The sequence below is a fragment of the Lynx rufus genome, unplaced genomic scaffold, assembly GCF_022079265.1.
Source record: "Lynx rufus isolate CCGP_SWC_20201006 ecotype Redwood Valley unplaced genomic scaffold, mLynRuf1.p SCAF_2, whole genome shotgun sequence".
Lineage (NCBI taxonomy): Eukaryota > Metazoa > Chordata > Mammalia > Carnivora > Felidae > Lynx > Lynx rufus.
The window spans coordinates 77,232,277-77,258,215 of record NW_025814834.1 but is presented as its reverse complement, the minus strand read 5'-3'; the positions used below and the strand labels follow the sequence as shown (position 1 = coordinate 77,258,215).

The following is a 25,939-nucleotide window of genomic DNA, read 5'->3' as shown; positions in this document are numbered from 1 at the left end:
ATGGCAACCCAGCCATTTCCCTGTGTAGCACTCCTAATAAAAACAGTGACTCAATTTACCTTTAGAAGGCTGTGTATATCTGACTAGTGTTACCTTTCCACATTCCCATTGTCCCATAGCTGTGGTTTCTTATGTAGACTCAATTAGTGAATAGGAATTTCAATAGTTTAGTATTGTAATTTTAGTTCTTGTTTCTGAAACATTTACACTCATTTTTTTTTTTTTTAGAATACTCATATTCTGTTCTAATGAAACACAGTTCACCATGTCAGGAGATCATACTTAATATTTTGAATAACTTCATTATATATTACTCTTTAATTATTATTTCATACTTTATCAATAGGGGAAATCTTACTGCCTTTGCTATTGAATATAACATTGTTTTTGCTTATTATATATAACAATCGAATTTCATTTTAAATTTTTAACTTTCTAAACTAAATTTTAGTAAGGAATCTTTTAAACTGAAGCCTGTATGATTGATTGGTTCTTTAACCGACCAGGCAGTCACTTCTATTCATTCATTAAATTATCAAGTTTTTCACTTAGTGCTTTCTAATAAAGAAGATGCAAAAGTATGACCTAATTTTATAATTCTTACTTTGTCATTAAACTCGTTTTCTTAGTCTGAAGTCACTTGGCTTTCAGTAGTAATTATCTTTTCAAAAGGGTAGATTTAGGGATACTCCATGCATGACACATCCTGTCTTAGATAGCAAAACATATGTATATGTTTAAAGACAGGAATTATTTTCTTATACATCTTTAAATAGTATAATTCAAATTTTGTAAATCCCAGAAAATACTAATGTTTTATACTTCAAAGGAAAATGATTAAGTAAGGTTATAAACAAAAACCAATCCTGGCTTAGGGTTCATCTTACCTTGTTTTCCAGCCAATATTTTAAATAAAGCACTAGGAAGATATTCGGCAGTATGCTTCATGTCAGCCTGTATGTCACATTACCTTCAAAACTGAATTAACATGACAGTCCTCCAAAGTTGTGAGAGGCATTTGCAACAAGTACGATAAGGGCTGATATGCTTAATAAAGAGTATTTCATAGAAAATAAAAAGTATACCTAATATAAAACTATGCAAGGTCTTGAATAATCAGCACAGGAGAAATATTTCAATTAACTTTCTCTTTCATTGTCATTGGCTATTTAGAACTATCAGAAATACGTAAATAAAAAAAATCATTTCACATGTGTTCTTATATTTATTTCTCTATCCTGTCTCTGTCGAGAAATGTTTTTAATGGAACACACAACACTGGTGTAGATGTAGTAAGACTGACACCCATGTAGTATCCTAGCATATAATAAGCATGAGAAATGTTAGCTGCTACTGCTATTATTACAAAACAAGTATCGTAGATTTTTTTTAAACTTTGCTAGTATGTATTAAAAGGTTTATACCTTTTGATCTTGTGATTTCACTTCAAGAATAATTTATAAATAAGTGACTATACATGTGGAGAGAGATGTTCAGAGGTGTTTATGAAAACATTATTTATAATAGCTCCAAATTGGAAAGATACTCCCCCAAATGGAAAAGGGAAATGATTTTTGGCAAATCTACTTTGTAGAAATTGTGTAATTCTTATGTTTTTAGATTATTTGAATACAGAATAAGAAAGATCACGATAAAGTGGAAGGATATTTCATTAGACGAATATAAATTTGCATAATATGAGCACTAAAAATAACTAGAAAACACATAAAATATTAATCATTGAGAAACACTGAGAAAAAATAAGTAAACTACACTTATTTTTCAAACAAATGAAAACTCAATGTTTTTGTGGGTTTTTTTAAATAAAAAATACTTTTTATCCCAATGGGATTATTTGAGATTTCTAATTTTTCTTCTGGCTTAATGGCTTTAAAAAATTTTTAACATTTATTCATTATTGAGTGATAGAGACAGAGCATGAGCAGGGGAGGGGCAGAGGAGGGGGAAACACAGAATCCAAAGCAGGCTCCAGGCTCTGAGCTATCAGCACAGAGCCCAACGCAGAGCTCGAACTCACAAACCATGAGATCATGACCTGAGCTGAAGTCAGAGTCCCAACTGACTGAGCCACTCAGGCACCCCCTTACTGGCTTTTCAGAAGCACCAGGAGTGAAAGTTCTTTGAATGTTTTTCATGGTCACTCATGTGATAAACACTTTAGGGGAAATATTATAATAGTATTTTTTATGGAAAATTTTATACTGTATTTATGCTCTGGAGTTATATTTCCTGAGAATAGGTAAAGCAAGTTTTGTTTTGTTTGAATTCAAGGAAAACTTTATAATTCATTTTTCGTTTTAATAAGATGAAATTCACAATCACGAACACTAAAGTCTTTGATGTTAACATGACATTTACCAAGAAAAATTTATTATGAAAAGAAACATCACTGAAGATAGAGGATTATCAAGTTTAGGAATTTTCAACAGTATAGATAGGAAATTCAAGTTTGGCTAAATATATATATACACACACATACACATATATGTATATATAAAATCTTAAATATAAATTATATATATGACAATCATATATATGATAATATATACATGTTATCCTTTGTAGATTTATAAATCATTTGTCTACAATTTTACTATAGACACTAAGTCCTTGAAATAGAAAATCCAATGATTTGTGTCCATTAAGCAGCAAAAGAGATGTAGTTTAATTTTAACAGAATTTATTTTCTGCATTGGCCTTTCATAAGTGTTTCAGTCAGAACTTATGAAGAGCCTCCTGTGGGCAGGCACTAGGCTTGATGTATATAGTTATAGTTCCTGGCCTTCCTGGAGCTAATGCTCCTGAGGAGGCAATAGACCGAAAACAAGAAACAAATTAATTACAAATTGTGTTTGGAGAATTAGGTCAAATTAAGAGCCCAAGTGGAGCTGACCTTTTCTTTTTCCTCTCTTCATTAACTTGCTAATTGACATTTAGATGAATTTGGCAATGCACATGTGCAACACTTTTAACACAGGTCAGCTGCATGAAAACATGGTGGAAACAATTTGAGTACCATACTGTACAAAGTAAAGCAAAACATTAAATCAATATATTCTCCCCTGGATTCTTCCCTGGCATCTGTTCAAGTTTAGGGCAAAGGAGTGAGGAACTCACAAACCATAACTGAAAAAACTCTGGGTATTCAACAATTTTGAATATCTACTCACAAAATAACCCACTTAGCACTATAAAAAAATATTTTTGTCACTAGAGTGAACATTGAGAATATACCTTTTCTGTCCAAAATAACCTTTCGCTCAAAATGTTTCAACATCTGATCTCAGGCTCTGCTCCATCTTCCCAGTCTTATCTTCATTTGCTCCTACTTAATACAGTTGATACTAAAGTCATCTAAAAGGATGTGGCTCTTAGCTTCATGGATGCAATTATTATGACGTGTGCCTTCCATCCTTACCCAGTAGAAATTGTATGTTGCCAAGAATGATTGATTTATTACTGCCTTTGTACTTGATTTTGTCATTATTCATTATTTTCTTTGTCAAACAGACCCACACTCTTCTTCACATAATCACCCAGTCCTGTCTCTCAGTAAGCAAAGTAGCTGATGGCTCCCAGAAGCCCACTGTGGAAACATGTAATGATAGCCCTTTGCAAAAATGGCTACTAAGAAACTATACAAGAATGGAAGTTTTTAGAAATATTTTTGAGAATCCTACTGATTACATTCTCTAATAAGTCTCGTAAATTTGTTTTGCAGACTGTTAAATTTATTTTACTATTTTTGTTATGTTCTGTTATTGAAATCTAGAAATTCTTTAAAATGTACTTAAGAAAAATCTTTATGTGCTATTTCTCCACGGAGTTACTTTTCTGTCTTTTACTTTTAGCTGCTTATTAATTTGGAGGCTGACTATATTAAGAAGTGTTGGTCAATTATTAATAGACATTTTCCAGTTTTTACTTTATTTCAAATATTTATATATGCATAAATATAATTAATGGAATACATTATGACATATTAGCTTTCTTAGGCTAACTATAGTCATGTTTATATAATAGATTTTGCATTAGAGCTAAAAATAATCAATTAAAAAAAACATAGCCAAAACTATGGATTGTTTTGGGGACATTAAAATTAATTAATCTTGTTATTTTTTTATTCAGATACTTCCATTGTGTGCAGATTTAGGGTAGCTTTTCTAGAATTTATTATTTTAACCTGAAGCGTGAAGGAAATGCATTTTTGAAAACTAAAATGTAATTTTCAGTAAGTTTATAACATAAATTATATCTAAGATTTTCTTTGTGGTTGGCTAAGTGATACAATAAAAGCTTTTTAAAAATTATACCTTTTATCACCTGTGTGATTTGTGAATATCTTCTCAGTAAGCAATGAAAAGAATCGTTATTCAGTTTAAGTCAAAAAACCAGTATGGAATTCTTATAAAGAGTGCAAATAAGAACATGTCCTAGTTCTTGATCTTAAGGGGATTATCGTCCTGTAAATAAAGGACATTACATTGTGCAATAGCTTCCTATGAGAACAGATGGGAAGTTAGGGCATTATTCTGGTTCGAATGAACCAGTTCAAGTTGTTAGTAGAAGACACAATGGAGCTTGGAATGCTCAGTGACAAGGCTGAATGGGGTATGGAGACGAGTGAAGACAAGGGGCATTATTTACATTAGAACTACATTCGAGACGTGTTAGAAAGCTGGGAAAGTTGGGACGTTTTGCACAGAGAACTTGTGTACAAGGTAATTTACATGTATGATCTTAGTTTGTTTTCAAAGCCTACCTGGCAGTGTAATGCCCAAAAGGGGTCTTCTTAGAGTTAACTTGACACTTAGTGTCCCAAGTTTATTTACATAATTCTAGGGCAGAAACCACAACTTGCTTCTGTCAGCAGACCCTGCAGCAGTTCATCTAGCCTTAGGGGAGCTAGCTCTTCAACAGGTGACAGCCCTCTGTGAAGGGATGAGAGCCATATCAGGGTGGTGTGGCAACCACCCTTGAAGCACTGAACACGTATGTATGTAACCACTCCATAGGCCCAGCTCTGAGGAACCCAAAAGAGTATGCAAAACTACAAGCCTTGGTGCTTAGAGATGCCCAGGATTTGGTTTCCTATCAGGTGTTTATAATGCGGCGTGTCAGATACAGATGCAGTTTATCATTCAGAGGTTATTTTTAATGTTGCCTAGAAACATGTTAACATTGTTACCCTTATCAGATCACTAAGGGGGATCACAGTTATATAGTTGAATAAAGGTTAAATTTGTTAAGCAGATGGGAAAAGAGCATTTTTAAATACTCATATGTATAGTTAAGCATTTTCTGATAAAGAATCGGGTCCTCAGAATGATTTGGCGGCTTGCCCAAGTGTTCATGGCTGGTAACTGGGGCAACAGGAATTCAAACTGAGGTCTACCTGACCCTAAAAGGTCTGGTCTTTCTACTGCGCTACATTAAAAAGGAGAGGTTTTTGGTGAGTTCCTTGTTATCTTTACAGTGGTGGCTTTTGACTATTAACGAATTCCTTCAAAGAAAATACTTTTTAGGAAAATATACTAATATTGTGTAAATTATCATTATGTACTTGATAAGCTGATCCTTAAAGTCACATTTAAAAAAAAAATCTAATGGAAGCAATCAAGGCTAAATTGCTTTTTTTTTAAAGAGGACATGTATATACGAAGGACCTCAGGTAAGTAACAAGAATAAAGAATATTTTGTTGATTTTAATGAAAATTTTCTAGAAAAAATGTTTTGTTTTTCAAGTTGGTTGCTGGTTCATTAGCCAACAGCATAATTTCTAGCATCATAAGCCATCTTCTGGCATCATCATCCATCTTCTTGCCTATATTTTGCCATTTCATTTTCTCGCTCTTTTTAGTATAAATAGCTTGATTTCATGTATTGAAAGAGCAACAAAGGCCTCAATCTTGAAATCTTCTTCACGTTTAATAGCCTTGTGCTTTTAATTTCCTGCTTGTTGTCTATTAAGCATCCCCCACAAGCCTATTTTCCATCCCATCTCTTCTCAGGACAGTGCAGTCCAGGGTATTTGCAGTCCTAATCCAAACAAATTACAACTGTCCAGGCAGTGTTTCTCCACCATTTTTATTTCATGCCCCCCCCTTTTTTTTTTTTTGAGAGAGAGGGTGTGTATGCACACAGGGGAATGGACAGAGAGAATCTTAGGCAGCACAGACCCCTATGCAGCTAAATCTCAGAACTGTGAGATCATGACCTGAGCCAAAATCAAGAACTGGGTGCTGCATTGACTGAGCCACCCAGGTGCTCCCTCCACATTTTTAAAATCCAACTTTCAGTGTAATATCAAGATCCACCCCCCACTTCCCCCAAAAAGACTTGTCTACCTTTAATTTTGGTATTTGCAACAAAAATATAATGTGTGCTTTTTTCAAGATATACCGGCAAATCACCTGCCATATGTTCAAACACTTTTCTTCAGGTTGGGAGTTTTTCCATATAAGAGGATTCTAGGCATTGCCCATGAAACTGAGCAGAAATTTATATAATTTATGTGCATAAGTCAATATGCATAAAACATGTGGATTTAAAATGTATGTTTGAAAAGTTTAAAAGTATGATTTCAAAATATAAATGTGAACTTGGGGCTCCTGGGTGGCTCAGTTGGTTAAGCATCCAACTCTTGTTTTGGCTCAGGTCATGATCTCATGGTTCCTGAGTTTGAGCCCTGCACCAGGCTCTGTGCTGACAGCGCAGGGCATGCTTGGATTCTCTCTCTCTGTCCCTCTCCTGCTCATGTTCTCTTTCTTTCTCGCTCTCTCAAAATAAATAAAACTTTAAAAAATTATATAAATGTGAACTCAAAAGACAAAATATGTGATGACTGGTTCACATGGTACAATTACTGAAATTACATTTCAGCATTTGGGTACTGAGAGGATGCTTATTAATGAAAATCATTATTTTGCTGAAAGTAAAATATAGATATAAGATTTTAAAATATATGCCCATAACATCCCTTTTTATATTTGGCACTGACATTTTTAATATGCTTAAAAATGGAAACCAAAATATGGTGAGCATACTATCAAGTTCTTTGTTGCTATGATAATCATTCTTCTACACTGAATGTCTCATAGGCACAGATACTATGGTGTGTTTAGTATTTTGAAATGGGAACATCTCTAGCAGTTTTGTTCATTTGGGTCACAGCTGTGACATCTCTTTGCATGTTTACCAAATGGTTACTGAAGAACACACGCCTAAGAAAACGAAGGCTTTGTGAAAGCATGTTAATATTTGCAGCCCTCAAGTGAACTCAGAGCTCACAAATGGGCTTTTTGCAAAGGAGCCTGAATTCTTGGCAATGCATGATAAAGGTCAGCCAATTTCCTTAACCATCTGCAGATAAAGGTGCATTAGACAATGATGAAACTGTAACACTAAAAGTTATATAATAATTCAGAGCCACATGCACAGTTTGATTCACAAACATATAGATCACTGGGTTTACAGTAAAAAAATAAAGGATTTTTAAAAGAGATTTAATCTGATGAGCTAGTGAAGTTCAAGATAAAATAGGTTGCACTGATTATTGGTTATCTTTTACAGAGACTCACCTTGAGGCATGTTAACAGTAACCAATGCCTCGATGAACCTTCCGAAGAAGACAAAATGGTGCCTACCATGCAGGACTGTAGTGGAAGCAGATCCCAACAATGGCTGCTAAGAAACATGACCTTGGGGGCATGAAGATCGTTTCCCCAAAGCCGTGGAAGTGTCTACACTTTTGTTTTTCCATTATTTCAATTAGGGAAAAATATTAACTTTGCTGAGTGGGAAGTTTTAAAATCCTTTTAGTATTCTAAAATACAGTCGTTTATAATTCATTTTTAGGAATGTTTGCTTATTTCCCTACTAAAATTTGTATCTGATCAAAGAAGCACATAAAATACATAAATAACAGCAAACTGTTATTAAACATCAGAACAACTTGAAAAAGAAATTGTGTTTGCTTTAAAAAGAAATCTTTACTGCCCTCATCTCACAAGATTAGTCAGGGGCTTGTTTTAATTTTGTTCTTGTCCTAGTGATTGAAAGAGAAACAATGTAAATGCCTTATGAAATATCTTCATTAGGATAGATTATCAAATGTTTTTAAAACTCACTCCGTTTCTAATGGACCTTCATGGAAACATGTTGAATTTCTGTGTCAACAAGGCCACGAATTATTTCTGAGCAGTGAATTCATCGTACAAAATAAGTTTCAATTTTGTAGGAAAAAATTAAATTGGATATTGACTTCTCACAGAGTCCTCATAAAAGCATCACAGTTACACAGAATAGAGGAGAGTTTGAAAGTTCAATTTAAAGGGCATGAAATCAGAAGAAACTAGTTAGGCATTGAGGGGGGCAAGGTGAAGCTAAGGTGAAAAAAAATAAATCATTTTAAAAGATATTCTGTTTGGGTTGCAATCACTCCTAACATAGTTTGAGCGTAACCATCATCTTGGTCCCAGAGTTGATGCCAGAAACTCAATTCTTAACCACTGCCTCTGTGTCGCATAAACTACATAAACCCTTTTCACTCTAGAGCATGACTGGTCTCTTAGGCTATACAGAATTGTAGGGAAGGGTAGAGTATTATCCATAATTTTTAATTCTATTGCATTTAAAAAGATTCTAGTTAGGTCACTATTACCACTTTAACTTCATGTTTTAAAAAACAATGCAGTACTATCAGAATTTCATTGCCATGCAACAGTACCTAAGGTTTTCATCATCAGGGGAATGAACTCAATAAACATCCATTAAACTTCTCTTCTAATTAAACTGCTTAAAGTCATTTGCCATAAACTGTAGTTCAAGAGCACAATCATAACTAGGCTAGCTTCACATGTTCTTTTTCCATCTTAAAACTCTTTGTGTTCAAAATCCATGAGTAGAAGACGTGAAAAGGAAGGGAAATCTGAGATGTGTGCTAGTAAGTTTTAGTATCTGATACCATTTAAAATGCCCGTAGAGTTGCTCAACATATCTTATTCATTAGAAGTACACTCGGCTGCTTAAAAGAAATTTGGGGGAAAAATGAAAGCATCCTCTGGAACGGCAGATGCTACATCTCTGGCCCTCATCTTAAAAATCTCAGAGAGACTTTTTAATCAGTTTTTCTACACATAAACCCTCTGTTTTTGCCTCTCTCTCTCTCTCTCTCTCTCTCTCTCTCCACACACACACACACACACACACACACACACACACACACAGCTTTATAATGAAAAGGAGGACACTTTCTGAAGGCCAGTAAACTCTTGTATGACTTTCTTAGCTAGCATCCCTTTCTCTTTTGGCTGTATACTGGTACAAATCTAAAGAAGATTTCTACAACCTGAAGCATTTCAGGTTTACTCCTTCAAGTGTACATACATACCCCTTACCTCACGGTGTCTTGGAATCCCTGATCTCCCAAAAATTATAAACAAAAGTTTGACTGTTGGGGCACAATGTTTTGAGAAAAGAATCTATAGCTTCCAGCAAACTTCAAAGGAACTATGACTTCCAAGAACCAGTGAACCACTGCCTTAAATTGATAGTGTCCTCACAAGACAACCGAAGCCTGAGTTAACAATCACATTTTCCATTTTGCTCTCTTTGCCTCCTGTCTTGACTAAAATACAGTAAAATGTCCCTGCACTGTGTTCTTCTTTAAACTTGAAAAGCTCAAACACTCAAGGATTCTTTATGCTATCTGTTCCAATTATGGATTTGCCAATAAAAATGCTTAGGTTATCTACAAAGTGGACAATGACAAATTTTTAAAAATACAGCTGCTCCACAGAAACTGAATTTGACCCACTGTGGCAGCATTTTTAACATATGAAAGTCCATTATATAGCAACAATACAGGAAAAATTAAAACTGTAAATTTCATGCCACAGAAGATTTTCAAAGAACACTCAGATGGTTTCAACACATTGTATCACAGTGTCTAATAAAAAAGGCATAAAATGTTATAAAACACCAAAACCCAGAAAGCAATGACTAACACTCAATTTAAACAAAAATACTTATTGTATGCAATACAGAAAACTAAAAATGACAGTTGGATTCACAATACATGTTATCTGTGGGGCTAGACTAATAGATAATTTCAAATGTTTTCAAACTTCCCCTTCTAAAGTTTTCCCCACCACACTGAATGCCAATTCCAACCTTCCCGATGTTCAGATCAAGAACCTTAAGTCACTTGATTCCTCTGTTCTTTCAACTTTCATCTAATCCATCAGCAAGTTCCCTTGATTCTATCTCTGAAATATAACCAGAAACCAAGGACTTACCACGACATCCACGGTGTGCCACCACCTCTAACTTTTTAAATTGTGATAGGGTTGTAATTTGGTTCCCCGATTTCCCAGCCCTTGCCTCTTACAGTCTCTATCAAATACAACAGCCATAGTGATTTTGTTAGACATAAATTTGGTTGGGTCACTTCTCTGCTCACGACCCTGCAAGGACTTTCCATGTCTCTCTAACCAAACTTCTTAAGGTGTTCTTCAAGTTCCCTGGTGAACTACAGCTCTGAACTCACGCATGCGCGCTTGATTCCACACCCCCTCGCCGCGCCCCCCCACCCCCCCACCCGCAAGCACTCATTTCTGACTGTATCTGCTCAAGTGCCCCCTTACTTGCTCCACTCTGGCTGCCAAGCAAGTGTCCCTGCTATTGTTTGGCTCCCTGTGCCCCTCAGAGTTCTCTCACCTCACTTTCTTTAGGTGTCTGTCCAAGTATTATCTCATCAGTAATGCAAACTCTTCTCCCCCGTGTCCTCCCAATCCCCTGTGTGTTCTCTGACAAACTAAATTTGCTTCCTTATTTTCTGTCTACCCTTTCAGGTCTCCCCACTCCCTAACATTCTCATTACACACCCTAGGATATAAACCCCCTAAGGCCAGTTTTGGCCAGTTTTATTCACTGTGGTATCCCCAGCATCTAATATAGTTCTGGGCACAAAGTAAGTATTCTTTAAATATTTCTTGAATTAATGAACTGAAAAATGTGTATTAAAGTTGCTAAGTGCTACTGTATATTTTTTGCACAGTATTTTAAATTTTAAAATAAAATCTAGTAATATATTTAGACAAGATTTGCATAGCTTTGTCTCCAAATGATAATTTTCTTCCTAATATTCTTTACATTAAAGTATGGACTATATTTTGTTCTCTATGGTAAAATATCCTGCCTTATGAAAGTGAAATATGGCAGATTATAAACATGCTGCTATATTATTTAAGTTGCTTTATTAAGATAAAAATTTTTATTTTTATTTTTTGGTTGTATTCAATGGCTACCTGAAGGAGTTTTTTTCCCCCTTCTTAGAGATGTATCAGCCTCTGAAAAATCACATGTATTTTCATGGTTTCATAGGAGCTATGACTTACTTTCTCGGTGCAAGTCTATGAACAAAACACAAGCATAGTAACTTTGAGAGGAATTTAAGATGATCTATTCCTCGCTTCTTCATTTACAGGTAATGAGACTGACATCCAGATATGTAATGTGGCTCTCCCAGGGATCAGATAACCATAAGCGGTGTTGCCAAGACTCATCATTGTTAATATAACCTATTATTGTCTTCCATTAAAAAGCACTCAAAAAAGTAGAAAGGGCACAACAATGAGAAAATGTCTTCATTAAATATTTTGTGATATGTACATTGATTCCTTAGAGATATAGAACTTCTCACTACCTTTCATATTTAAGTAAGCTTAGTTCTATAAAATACCACCACAGGAAATAAAGACCTGAAGCAACAATAAAGAAATTAACAGGAAACAGTAGGATTCCAGAACATCCTGGCATTATTGGGCAAAATGGGTTTCAGGGAAGCAAGCCTCTTAAGAAGTAATGGAGCATACCCTCTCCTCACTTATGTTTTCCTTATAATTATGTTCCACTTAAAAATGATTGTCCTATAGCTTGCACAGAGAATTAGAAGATCTATTACTGTGAGCATCGGGTAGATTCTAGGCTATGCAGGCTTAAAGTCAGCAGGGTAATCACTAGAGATTTCTCCGCTTCCCAGTGGAGCTCTCTAGACTCCAGTAAACACCACCCATAAATTCGATTTTGCCATGGTTCTTGGAAGAAGCCTAATAAATAAAAGGTGTGGGGGGGAGCAAAGAGAGAGAAAGAAAATGAATAACTACAACCATAAAACAATGGGAATGAGGTTATTTTTTCTTAGTGCGAACTTAAAAGAATAGTAGGAATTGGTCCAGTAAACCTCAAAATATTGGCTGCCCACCTACATTGCTTTTTACCACTTGAGAAATGATGACTGTATGTAAATCAAACCATTTTATTTGTATCTTATCTATAGATGTTCTGTCTAGACTCAGAGGAGGCAAAACTTATATGCATTCATAAGTCATAGAGTATACTCATTTAACAAATAGGAAGATGTAAGAAATTTAAGATCTTAACGGATGTGTCATTGTCCAGAAGCTGTGTTTCTGCAAAGTGGAGATCTGCACATCTTGGATAAATTTCTAATTAAATTGAACAGAAAAAATTCAATTAAGTTTGAAAGCAGTTGGTTTTCCAGGATTCAGTCACTACCCACCGCTTTTTTTTCTTATTTTTCCCCAATATGTCAAAGTATGGAATAGGTAAAATCAGAGCTCTTCTGTACAGCACATGAACTCATCTGGTATGACTATACCACATTCAAAGCGCTATTAAGTGTCAGCTATTGTAGGAATTGAAGGCATTGAATGGACACCTGCAACGTATTTTAAATAGTTTGTGTGCATGTGTCCAACTTTTCTTTTATATTGTTCAATAAATTCTAAAGGCAATTTTCATTGTATTTGTTCACAAAATCTCTCTGAAATCCTAGTGATGAAGGGCAGATCTTTTGTTAACTATCTTTTTAGATAAAGACCGCTTCTATGTTAACCAATATCATCATTATATAGTTATTTTGTTTTTGTTTTTAGTTAGGGAGAACAAATCACTTAATACTAGGTTTTTAATGAGTTCGAATGAGAGTGGAACATTAGATGATTAAGGCTAGATCTATAATGGTTTAAAAAATGAAATCTTCCTCATGCATTTAATTTGGTGTAAAAAGGAATGTAAGCCGCTGCTTGCTTTCAGTTCTACTCTCCACTAAAAATAGCACAAGTGAAAAAAGAGAACTTGATGATTATATGATTTTTATTTTTTTGGAACTTTTGTTTTTTGTTCAGTGTAGCCACAGCTAACGTGAAATAATCTTAAAAATGGTTTAGATATATGCTTGGCACATGGTTCTTTAACATTTATAAAAGTAGCTTGTGCATAAAGAATTACACATTTTAAATATTGTAAGCATTACTAAATGGTATAATTGTTCTTTTGCTATAAATTTAAATATTTATACATTTTTGTAGAATTAAAAATAATACCAATTTAGTTTTCTGCTACATGCTGTCTTTTTAAAAAAAATTGTTAGCATTTTAAACAAACAAGTTCAGTGTTTCATGCTTATGCTCCATTTTGTAGATTAAATAAATGATTAAGTGCCTATGGATATCTCTTAGCAGTAAGAAAATATTGTGATCCTACAATTTTGACAGCAAAAAATATATAAAATAGAAACATTAAAATGTGCATGATTTGAAGAATTTATCATTTTATTTATTTTTCTTCTAAAATGATTTGAAATTGATCATTTTTTTCTTTCTGGTTTATAAAAATGAAACAGGAAAGCTAAAATGTTTCATAGTATATGATGAAAATTTGGGGCACCTGGGTAGCTCAGTCGGTTAAGCGTCTGACTCCGGCTCAGGTCATGATCCTGCATTTCTTGACTTCCAGCCCCACATTGGGCTCTGGGCTGACAGCTCAGAGCTCGGAGCCTGTTTTGGTTTCTGTGTCTCCCTCTCTCTCTGCCCCTCCTCTGCTTGCTCTCTCTCGCTCTCAGAAATAAATAATAAAACATTTAAAAACAGAAAATTATTCTTCAGACTCATGTGACTCATGGCAAATTCCTTGCTTCTGATACTGGAATCCTAGACGACCCTCTGTCAGGGTTAGGAGGGGAAGGTGGAAGAAGCTACCACTTCCAAGGATAGTATCTCCCAGGATCAACCCTGCAAAGCTAGTCACACACAGACTCGAGGGAGAGAGTTATCCCTTCATTTGCTAAGCTAAAAGAAAGAAGGAAGAAAAAAAGGGAGGAGAGAAGGAAGGGAGGAGGATGGGAGGATTCTAACGCTGGTTTCATATTTTATTTTATTCTGAAGAAAACTCACCTAAAATATCGTTCGCATGATTCGGAAGCTGATTGATTTGCAAACACCATGAATAGCTCATTAACTTTCCAAAAAGTTTTCTATGACTGTTAGTAAGAGGAAAGTACGTCGTCTAGACTTTGTGTCTCCCGCACCCTAAGAAGTCCCTTCTTGGTTTTCTGTACCCAGGCGGGACTCTCTGTTAAACCGGCTTTCTTTCTGTTTTCTTACTCTTGCCCAGCAGCACAGCCTTGCATTTCAAGCACTAACCAGGCTAACCAGGAAAGCAGCTCCTAGTAAAGCATGTAGTCCTGTACCTTACCTGCTTTGCTTTTCTTCAGGGCCTGGTGGCAACAAAATGTGGGCTCTTCTGCTCAACAGCGGCTCCTTCCTGCGTCCTCAGTGGAGGAGCTATTTGCTGGCCTCTGATAACTTCTTCTTTACTGACATAACGATTATGTTTTGCCACGTGGCAGAGGATATTACCAGGCTCAGCTTCTACCATCAGAAAGAGTTGGCAGAAAGCCGACTGAATTTCTGCTGACAAATCTCTTCACCAATTTCGTGGAGCGGAAACCTAGATAAACACACAAACGCCTGTTCATAATTTTCTGTTAAGGAGACACGTGAGCCTGGCGCAGCAAGAACCCCGTGCGGACCACGTGGAAACTTGTTTCCCAAGGCGGAGACCAAGAGATGGGCCCTGTCGAAACCATTGAAAACGGCCTTCACAAGGATGAGTGGCACCTGTGCTCTCGGCGCCTGCCGGGGAGGCCTTCCTCCTTCCTCTCCTCTCTTACTACTGGAGCGCTCCAGATGCAAGCCTTGGTCATCGTCTCTGATTTTTTTTTTTTATAAGTTAACTTATTTATTTTGTGAGATAGAGCACGAGCGGCGGAGGGGCAGACAAAGAAGGAGAGAGAGAATCCAAAGCCTGACGCAGTGCTCAAACCCACGAACCATGAGATCATGACCTGAACCCAAATCAAGAGTTGGAGGAGGCTTAACCAACTGAGCCACCCAGGTGCCCTGGTCATCTTCTCTTAGGTACACTCGCTCCCTTGGGGATTTCTTCTAGAACTGTGGATTTTGGTACCTGCCACAGGCTGCTGTCTACCGAATGTCTCTCCTGGGTCCAAACTCTTTAAAATTCAACTCTCCACTGGACTTCTCCACTGGATGACTAATACGCATACCAAACTTTATGTGTCTGAGACTGAAGTCCTTACTTTACCCGACAAATATGTTCAATTCAAAGATATCTTTCCATCTCAATTGGTGGCAACTCCATTCTGCCAGTGACTCAGTCCAACAATATTGGTGTCCTTGGTACCTCCTTCTCAATTAGCAAATCCTGTTGATCCCACCTTCCCAATATTTCCCAGGTTCGACCACTTCTTGACACCTGTGCTACCCCACGCTGGTCAGGGTCATCATCGTGTTTACTACAGTGCGCTTGTAATTGGTTACACCCTTGCGTCTTCCATCTGTTCTCACCAGAGAACCAGAATGATGCTGTCGGATGTAACCCAGTATGCCTCTGCGCTGCTCAAAACTCCCCAGTGGCTTTCTGTTTTACACAGAATAAACGACTGTGGCCTCACAAGAGCCTAAAAGCCACTGCATGCTTTGACCCCTGTATACTCTCTGGCCTCCTTTCCTACTCCTACCCCATCCGTTTGCTTCATTCCAGTTACTCCCCTTGCCATTTCTTTGAGCAAGCCAGGCGTGCTCTTGGTTTAGGGCCTCTGCCTGGAATACCTGCTCTGAGATATCCACATGCTAATTCCCTCACCTTGATTACAACTTATGTTTTCAGGTGGCTCCCCTTCCCACTTGTTTCATGCATTGGCCTACCTCCCCTCTCTCGCCAAATGAACCAGTCCATAATCCTGCTTCACCTTTTTGTTCCATAGCACTTATTACCTGCTCACATATTATCTAGTTTACTTATTTATTATTTTGTTAATGCTTACTTATTATCTCTTTCTCTCCAACTCACACCCCTACCAAGCATCCACCACTTGAATACAAGATACCAAAGAGCAAGGATCTCAACATCATTGTGATACATTGCATGTATCTAGGACGCAATGCCTAGTACATACTAGGCATCCAACAAATATTTGTTGAGTATTGAATTAATCTGCATCTTTTCTCCCCTCTACTGGTGTACTATATTCCTACATGCAGAGGACAAGGGGGAGGCAGAGAGAGAAGGACTTAAATATTTTTCTCATTATTTTTGTGTTGATATTTTAGCTTCCTCTTTACTTTTTAAATGTCCTCCGGTCATACTCTGGTTTCTCTTCAGATCGCATAAATCTTTCGCCTTTTACTAAATGTCCTCCCGTAAGGATTACACTGTCTTTCTTCATTGCAAAACAGTTAGTTTTTAAGATAATACATTTGGAACTTGAGAAAATGCATAATTATATGAATATTACAGTAATTAAATTTGATGTGACCCCGATGGGCATTTTTCCTCTAAAAGAAGCATAGTATTTTGTGATAGGATAATGAAATGTTAGGATGACAGGGCAACACCTGAAATGTAAAAAAAAGAAAAAAAAAGTTTGCCATCACAGGCAAACTTTATTTGTACAAATTGATTGTAATTTCTAAGCTTTCTTTCGTTTTTTTTAAGTTTATTTATTTTGGGAGTGCTAGTGGGGGAGGGGCAGAGAGAGAGGGAGAGAGAGTCTGAAGCAGGCTCCTTACTGTGTGCATGGAGACTAAAGTGGGGCTCCATCTCATGGACAACAAGATCATGGCCTGAACCAAAATCAAGAGTCAGATGCTCAACCAACTGAGCTATCCAGGTGCTCATCTAAGATTTATTTCTGAAAACTGCGTCCTTAGACATTTCTGAAATGGACTTCATATTCTGAAAACTGCACTTAGACATTTCTAAAGATGTATGTTTATGCATTTAAGGAAAATACATAGTATAAATGTATACATTTCAAATTTTAAAAATACTGAAAGTTAAATTTTCCCTGCTGTGCCCTTCGTTGGGGTCAAAATGTATGTGCACAAGTCTCTGGATGTGGGCAAGTAGATGGACTGTTCCCTATTATGTTCCCAGGTCTAAAGTGGTATTACCTCTACACTAGGACTTTCTCTTTTCCATCTGCCATGGGCAAATCCAGGAAGCTCTAACCACTATGTCACTTTTGGCAACAGGTGAAAGTAGAGGCTCTTGTTAACTGCAGTACAGGGGGCAGACTTGGAAGATCTAATGACAGTTGCTTGCACCTGTCAGAAACCCATTTCAATACCAGTCAAGCACCAGAAGAGCTATTCTTGTTTAGATAAGCATGGGGGTCAGTCTTATTTGCCTTGAAATGCGTCCTGACCTTCTAACCCTGTAATTAGAGTGTAGTAGGAAGAATACGGATTTTGAAACCAGGTGACTTATATGGCCATTTCACGTGGGCCACACATCTGCAAAGCTGCAAGCCTCCTGGTCCTTATCAGTCAACGTGCCCACCCAGGGCATACCTTGAAGAGCCCTTGGGAAGGTTAGCAATGATTCAGGTAAGTGTTTCTTGAACAAAATGCAGGATACGCAGGGCAGGTTTATGCTGTGTCTGGCATGCTCATTGTCGATCCCTCGATCTAGAAGAATAGCTGACACAAAGCATGCTTTTGATGGATAGGAAATGTCCAAGCATTTCATACTTATCCCTCATTTTCCCACCGTGTGTGGAAATAAGCTTCTGTTTTGCACAATAAGCAGCTAAAAGCCCTGTGTTTATCCCTGTGGCCCCACAATCAGGGGGATAGGATTTAAACTAGAGCACCCTGAAGCAGATTCATTCTGGAATTTAGGAACTTTATGTAAGAAGCACTTCAGATCAGCTTCTCTGAAAAGAAGCAACATAGATTTGCAGAAGCCCAGAATGCAAACATTTTAAGCTGTTCCTCAGTAGCTACCGAAATACAAAACTCCTTGTGATAAGCTCTACTGATCCCTGATTCTGGGTTCTGCAGATAAATATTTTGAAAAGATGTCCAATGCTGTTAGAGTTATTGCTGCTTTGTTTTTCAAAAGACTTAATTATCAGCAAAGCTCAAGTTAATGTACATGTGCCTATACACGAGTCATTATATAAATTAGTTCTGACCTGAGAAGCTGAAGTTCCCTATAGCATTGAACTTAAAAATATCATTAACTATTATCAAGGACTAAAAATTAGAACCATTTATTTTGCCCATAATGACTTGTTAGAATATTTTCTGATTAAAAAAAAACTATTTACAGAGAAAGTCACTAAGTGAGAAACATTTGACTACAGGTACAGTTTGTGATTCTGAAACCATTTGGTTTTGGTCAACTGCCAGATTCTCTTAGAGGATAAAATTTATTGACTTTTTCTTTTATGCTCTGAATTTTGCTAGGAAGCTTAGCATAAGAACACTTGGTGCAAGAAAGTGATCGCAGCGTGTGTGGTGTGTGTGGACTTGCAGTATGCATTATAATTAAACGTCAAACAGCAGTTATTACCTGATTACTGTCTAATGTCACTACCCAAAAATTAAAGAAAGGTGAAAAGCATCTATTTGCATTTTCTAACAGTTAAGTTTAAATTGACTCATGAAGTCATAAGCTTCAGAAAGGGTAAGGGACCCAAGTAAAGCAAAAGGACTCATCTCATTCTTTGTTCTCCACTCAGGCAGAATGTTTCAATCTGATTCCCTGCCCCCCTCCCTTTCCCAGCCAGGATGATGTGCTTTTGGCACTTCGGAGAGGCAAGGGAAGGTGGGATTAAGGCAAAAAAAGCAGTTGAGAAAAGTGAGTTTAAAAAAACAAAACAAAACAAAACATGGGGCGCCTGGGTGGCGCAGTCGGTTAAGCGTCCGACTTCAGCCAGGTCACGATCTCGCGGTCCGTGAGTTCGAGCCCCGTGTCAGGCTCTGGGCTGATGGCTCAGAGCCTGGAGCCTGTTTCCGATTCTGTGTCTCCCTCTCTCTCTGCCCCTCCCCCGTTCATGCTCTGTCTCTCTCTGTCCCAAAAATAAATAAACGTTGAAAAAAAAATAAAAAAAACAAAACTGAAATTCTTATAAATCTCTGTAAAAAAATATTGTTCTAATTAAAATAACACGCATATGTAAGGAAAATTGTGATCTGCTAACCCAAATGCACTGAAAACAAGAAGGATATAGTAACATGAATCCTTATGCTTATATGCTAGTATTTCATGGTTAGAGAACATGGTTAGAAAATCATTCTCAAATTAAAGCTCTTGAGCTAACATGTAATTAGATAAATCTAGTTTCTGACAGATGCTCTGTGAGGAGACTGCTGTTTGAATATTCAGGTGGTGATGAAATGGGTAGACGGAGAGAAATGCTCACACATTTACTGTGATGTTGACTTATTTTATGACTTCCTGCCTACTATAACAACTATTTATTTTATTACTTGAAAATAAGAAGTATCCCCTCTATGTCAAAGCTGTATAGTCAAAAGAAAATGTCTGTGATGTTTCTTCAATATAGTTTGACTCAATTTTAACCTAACCCTCCATAATTATAGTAAATGTGTTTTTACAATAATGTGGTGCATTTGAAAGGACAGCACTGGAATTGATAGATCCCAAGTGAATTGACAGTGGCAGCATTGGGAAAGTGTCTTAAAAATATTGCTTTCATGGGTCAACTACACCGACCATCCCTACCTCATACCCTCTTCTGATAAGAGGTAGCAAGCCCAAACAACAGGAATAAACACGTGGTTCAGAATGAGCCAATGGAACTCTCTGTTCCTGGCTGTGGTGATTGTTCCAGAAATGGACCTGTGACAGAAGCTAAGCCAATTAATTTTTTTTAAGTGTTGTATTTGGACCTATTGGGAAATATTCTCATTTTCTCTAAGAATCAATTAAAAGAGCCTGTGCTCCAGCCTCATGCAGAAATGAGTTGAAAGAAAATACAGAGAATAGAGAATAATGAAAAAGAATTTAAAGAGTTTGGGGTCATAGATCCAAACATCACTAAATCCAGTCCTATCCTCATCCTTTCTTTTGTTTGACTAATGCATCAATAACTGCCTTTTTTCCTTAAACTAGTTTAGATTAGGTTTTAGGCACATGAAAATAAGATTATGCTAGCTAATCACATAAACTGGCTGAGTCTGTTTCCTTATTTGTACAGTGTAAATGATAAAATGCATGTCATATGTTTCTTTTTTTTTAATGTTTATTTTTGAAAGAGAGGAAGAAAGAAATAGAGCATGAGCGGGGGAGGGGCAGAAAGGGAGGGAGACACAGAATCTGAAGTAGGCTCCAGGCTCTGAACTGTCAGCACAGAGCCTGATGCGGGGCTTGAACTCATGAACCACGAGATCATGACCTCAGCCAAAGTTGGCCACTTAACCAACTGAGCCACCCAGACGCCCTGTATGTCATATATTTCTTATAAACCGTAATCTATGCAAGTCATCTGACTGTGAGTTAAGAGGGTATACAAAAGAAATTAGTTTTTTCTTTTTTTTTTTTTTTATTTTTTATTTTTTCAACGTTTATCCATCTCTGCGACAGAGAGAGACAGAGCATGAACGGGGGAGGGGCAGAGAGAGAGGGAGACACAGAATCGGAAACAGGCTCCAGGCTCTGAGCCATCAGCCCAGAGCCCGACGCGGGGCTCGAACTCATGGACCGCGAGATCGCGACCTGGCTGAAGTCGGACGCTTAACCGACTGCGCCACCCAGGCGCCCCAGAAATTAGTTTTTTCTATCCACTCTTATTTCCAATACACCAAAGAAAAAGAGCATGTAAAACAGACATTATTATATACCCAAGTGACATGCTTACACACCATTAATGTACCTAGAGTTTAAGCTAAATGACAGTGACTTTTTTTCTTTAATGTTCAGTGTTTTAGTAAAAAAAAAAAGTGGGCTTTAATATCACAATTTCTCTCAATTGAGATGATTTTTTTAAGTTTTTATAAAGATAAAAATATCTTCTGGACTATATTAGCTACTTTTAAAATGTAATGGCTTCAAGTGTAAAAATGTGTTTATTAAATAGCATCTGAGGTACAGTGATTATAGACTATAATTCTACCTGTTTATAGCCAAAACCTTCACCTCTGCTAAAGTATGCCCTTGGTTATTATAAAGGAAGCCATTATAATTCTGCTTCCCATAAAATAGATTCTCCAAACCTGTAGCATCTAATAAGAAAGTCTTTTTAAAAGTTTTCTTTTAAGTTTATTTATTTTGAGAGAGAGAGAGACAGAGAGAGAGCACACGAACACAAGGAGGAGAGAGGCAGAGAGATAGGGGAGAGAGAGAATCCTAAGCAGCATCCGTACTGTAAGCACAGAGCCTGATGCAGGGCTTAAACTCACGAACTGTGAGATCATGACCTAAGCTGAAGTCAAGAGTTGAACACTTAGCTGACTGAGCCACCCAGGCACCCCAAAAAGTCTTTTTAAAATCAAGACACAACTAAGTGTCTTAGTTGTGGACAATGAGTGACAAGGGATATGACTGGATTAAAGCAATGATGAAATTTACTTTGGAGAAGATAAATCACTTTGTATTTGATTAGATCAAGTGAATGTTTTCATCACTTAAATTATCAAATAATACCAGCAATAACATGATTAACATGAGTAATATGAATATTAAGTAATATTCATCACAATTTTAAATTATGACTAGTCTTGTGAATAACATAAGTAATATGAAAATTAATACTCATCACAATATGAAAATTAATACTCATCACTTAAATTTTTTAAGCACCTATCTTCTGAGAACTAAAGCTAAATACTCTGTGAATGATTTAATAGACCCAATTTCTACTTTCTAGGAGCTTTTATAAGTAAGATGGTTAAATAATGATATTATGAAAAGACATCAACATTATTGTCACCCTTGCTTACCTTCATGTGTCATCTGAGAATATATTAACTTTGTAATTTTGTCTAGTATAATGGAGTAAATGCAATATTCTAGTAATACAATATCATTTAGTATATTGTCTGTGGGAAAGGTGTGCTATTGAGTCAGTGCTTGAAACCAAAGTAGCTGTGTTATAGCAAGAATAAAAGCTCAAAGGTAATCCTTCAGAGGCCAAAGCAAGTATTTTCGTGACTGGCTTTCCTAATAAAGATGTGAAATCAAGACTTTTAATAGTTATAAAATGTAGACCTAAAGCCAATACACAAAATCTTAAATTATAAAAATATTCTTAAATTCTATTGAAGAGAAACCTTTCAAAAGCACCCATCAATTAGCATGCACATGTGTGTCTGTGTATGTGTGTAAAGAGATCTTGTTTTAAAAACCAACAATAGATACAAGCTTGCAACCAGCTTAAGAATAATCTGCTATGCTTCCCTTGGTTTGATGGAACAGGTTTGGAGTTTAATTTTTTTTTTTTTACATTTATTTATTTTTGAGAGGCAGAGACACAGAGCACAAGTGGGGAGGGGCAGAGAGAGAAGGAGACAGAATCCGAAGCAGGCTCCAGCCTCTGAGCTGTCAGCACAGAGCCTGATGCGGGGCTGGAAGTCACGAACCGCAAGATCATGACCTGAGCCGAAGTCGGACGTTTAACCGACTGAGCCACCCAGGTGCCCCCAGGTTTGGAGTTTAAAGTTGGGTATTCTGAATTCAGTCTTCTGCTAAACTTCAGAAAATAAAGCTTCAAGGCACTTTTGCCATCTCTGATAAGCAGAGCAGGGGTGGGAAGAACAGCGGGGCTTCCTGTGAAGATTTCCTGTCAGAGCTGATCTAACCCGGTTGCTTTCCAAGGTCACCTTTCTCTTTCAAGCTGCCTCCAGGATGTTTTCTCTGTGTATTCTTTTCCTAGGACTGTTTTATTTTTGAGAGAGAGAGAGAGAGAGACAGAATGCCCACGGGGAGGGGCAGAGAGAGAGGGAGACACAGAATCTGAACCAGGCTCCAGGCTCTGAGCTGTCAGCACAGAGCCCGATGCGGGCTCGAACCCACAAACCGCGAGATCATGATGTAAGCAAAGTTGGATGCTTAACCTACTGAGCCACCCAGGCACCCCATATTTTCCTAGAACTGTTGTAACAAAGTACCAAAAACTGAGTAGCTTAAACAACAGAAATTTTTTCTGTCCCTATTCTGGAAGCTAGAAGCCGGGAATCAAGGTGTCATCAGGGCAAGGCTCCTTCTGAAGGCTCTAGGGAGAATCCTTCCTTGACTCTTCCAGCTTCTGGTGTTTGCTGGCAATCCTTGGTGTTACTTCACTTATAGAGAAGTATCATTTCAGTCATGTGGCCACCTCCTCTCATATTGTCCTCTCTGTGCGTATCTGTCTCCCCTTTTCATAAGCTGGTTGTATAGGACTAGGGCCTCCACTAATGACCTCATTTGTCTCACTTATACCTGGAAATACCTTATTTTAAATAAGGCCACATTCTGAGATACTGGAGTTTAGAATTCCAACATATCTTTTTGGGGAGGACACAATCCAACCCATGCCACTTAAGGTTTGCCTCTTCTTTTAAAGCTCACTCACAAAAACAAAAGTGTTAAGGAAGTCACGGAGGAACTTTAGTTGCCTTCAATTACTGCTATTCTTATCTATGCTGTATACCTTATGCGTGCTTTGTCCCTATTCTTCCATACCCCCTTTTCTTCTCAAAAAGTGAATATTGTTTTATACTCACACATTTTCTCTGTAATACTCTCCCCTATTCCCTACCTCCTTTATACAAATACTGATGATCACCAATCAGAACTTCCTCTAAGAAACATTAAGAGGTATGCAATGTTATTTTCAAGCTTTCCACTTGATTCGAGTCTCACCTCATGTGGTTCTAACGTCTATATGGACAAGACTCCATTAATAACCAGGGCAGTCAGGCCGAAATAAGAAACATTGCCGTATCACTGCAGTGGAGAAATCTCTCTGAGAATGTGGTAAGATGAAGAGAGCTGTCCCTTTCACTCCTTATTCTGTGAAATACTTTAATTAAAGAAATGGGGAATTGGAAGTGAAACACGATGAAACTCCTTCCTTGAAGGGTCAGACGTTTGATAACCATGTGTAACAATCTGCTTTTCATAAGGAAAGGGGTTCTTTTAAAACTTTTTTTAATGTTTATTTACTTTTGAGAGAGAGAGAGAGCGAGAGAGAGCGTGGGAGGGACAGAGAGAGGAGGACAGAGGATCTGAAGCAGGCTCTGTGCTAACAGCAGAGAGCAGCCGGACATGGGACTTGAACTCAGGAACTGTGAGATCATGACCTGAGCCAAAGTCAATGCTTAACCAACTGAGCCACCCAGGTGCCTCAAGGAAAGGGGTTCTGATGATGGCTTTTGATTTGCTTGGTAGGAGTTTATATACAGGATTGTTGCCAAAAGTAATCTTTTCTACCTGTAATCATTTTTCCAAAATCTCCTGTTAGAACTCTTCACACTGAATATTAGGTTAAAGGTATAGAGATGATGCTATACCTCAGTCTTTAAGACAGGTGATGGTTTCTGCTGCCAGACTGTGCCATGAAGCATTGCTGTATACTGATAAAGCACAATGCCCAAAGACAATGAGAAACACACCCACTGTCAAAAAAAATCAAGTTAATTAATTTGTCACAGCAAGGTGAATATCATGGTGAACCACGGGATGTCTTTGTGAGAGAAAGTTGGTAGGTCAAGAGGAAGAACTGTCTGAGCAGAGGAAGTAATATATGCAACGCATAAAGATACAAATTTCGATGGTACAATTAAGGAGCTGTATGAGGTTTACTGTGCCAGGAGCTTTCAGTTTATATGGGGGCAGACAGGAATAAGAAGGGGCCAGATCATGGACAGCTCTGTATGCCTCATAAAGATTTGGAGGTTTTATTTGCATTTTAGAAATACCTCTTTAAAACCAGAAGGGATAGAGTAGAGAAGTTGAGACTTTTGCAATAGATTAGGCTTGAAAGGATTAGACCTTGAAATAGAGCTGTGACTTAGGAGTGATTTGTGGGTTGTGTCAGAGATGAAATTCTATGACTTAATAGGTGATGGGGATGAAGTAGAAGGAAGAATTCAGGGCAGGAATAGCAAATAGATTTCAATACAGAGTGATAACTCTGATGAATTTAAAGTGCCTGCCGGGAGTCCTCAGTTCAGAGTGATTGGAGGGCTATTTGAGCATGTTCTAGAAAAGTGATGGATTAAACATAGTTGGTTGGCATGGAGAGATGGGGTACATTTGTCATGTGAAAATGGCATTATTGGTTGCCTAACTAGAAACTGTTTCCCCATTCTCTCTTCCTTCAAGAACTTTAATTTTCTCCCAGACAGCTACTCTGGGATATAATTCATATTCTTTGAGAAAAGTTGTTCACATAAGGAAACTTCAGTAGATATTCATGATAAGTTATCCAATCCATCTTTGCAGATGGATTGGTTTATGAACTGAGGCCAACCCTAATCAGCACTTGACACTTCCCCAAACATTGTGGTTAGTTTAGGAATGAGCATGGCAGTTCAGGTCAGTGAGATGCCAGGGGAGTTTTTCTGTGAGTTTCTAGGAAAGAAGTTTCCTGCTCTTAGGAGTAAGCCAGGATTTAAGCCAACCTTAATGATCTAATAAATATCCTTGTTTAAAATTTTTTTTTTTTCAACGTTTATTCATTTTTGGGACAGAGAGAGACAGAGCATGAACGGGGGAGGGGCAGAGAGAGAGGGAGACA

At 37.3% G+C, this 25,939-nt stretch overlaps 1 protein-coding gene across 2 annotated transcripts in view; it reads left to right on the top strand.

Annotated features, from left to right (window-relative positions):
• Positions 1–3,717, top strand: part of GALNT13 (polypeptide N-acetylgalactosaminyltransferase 13) — a 470,520-nt gene extending 466,803 nt beyond the window's left edge. Inside the window, exon 11 of one of the 2 annotated variants that reach the window (XM_047085690.1) lies at positions 3,562–3,717. In XM_047085690.1, coding sequence (XP_046941646.1) covers positions 3,562–3,717 — 156 coding nt within the window. Of the gene's footprint in view, positions 1–3,531 lie in introns of both variants that reach the window. The other variant, XM_047085689.1, reaches the window with a different exon arrangement.
• Positions 3,718–25,939: the final 22,222 nt, after the last annotated feature.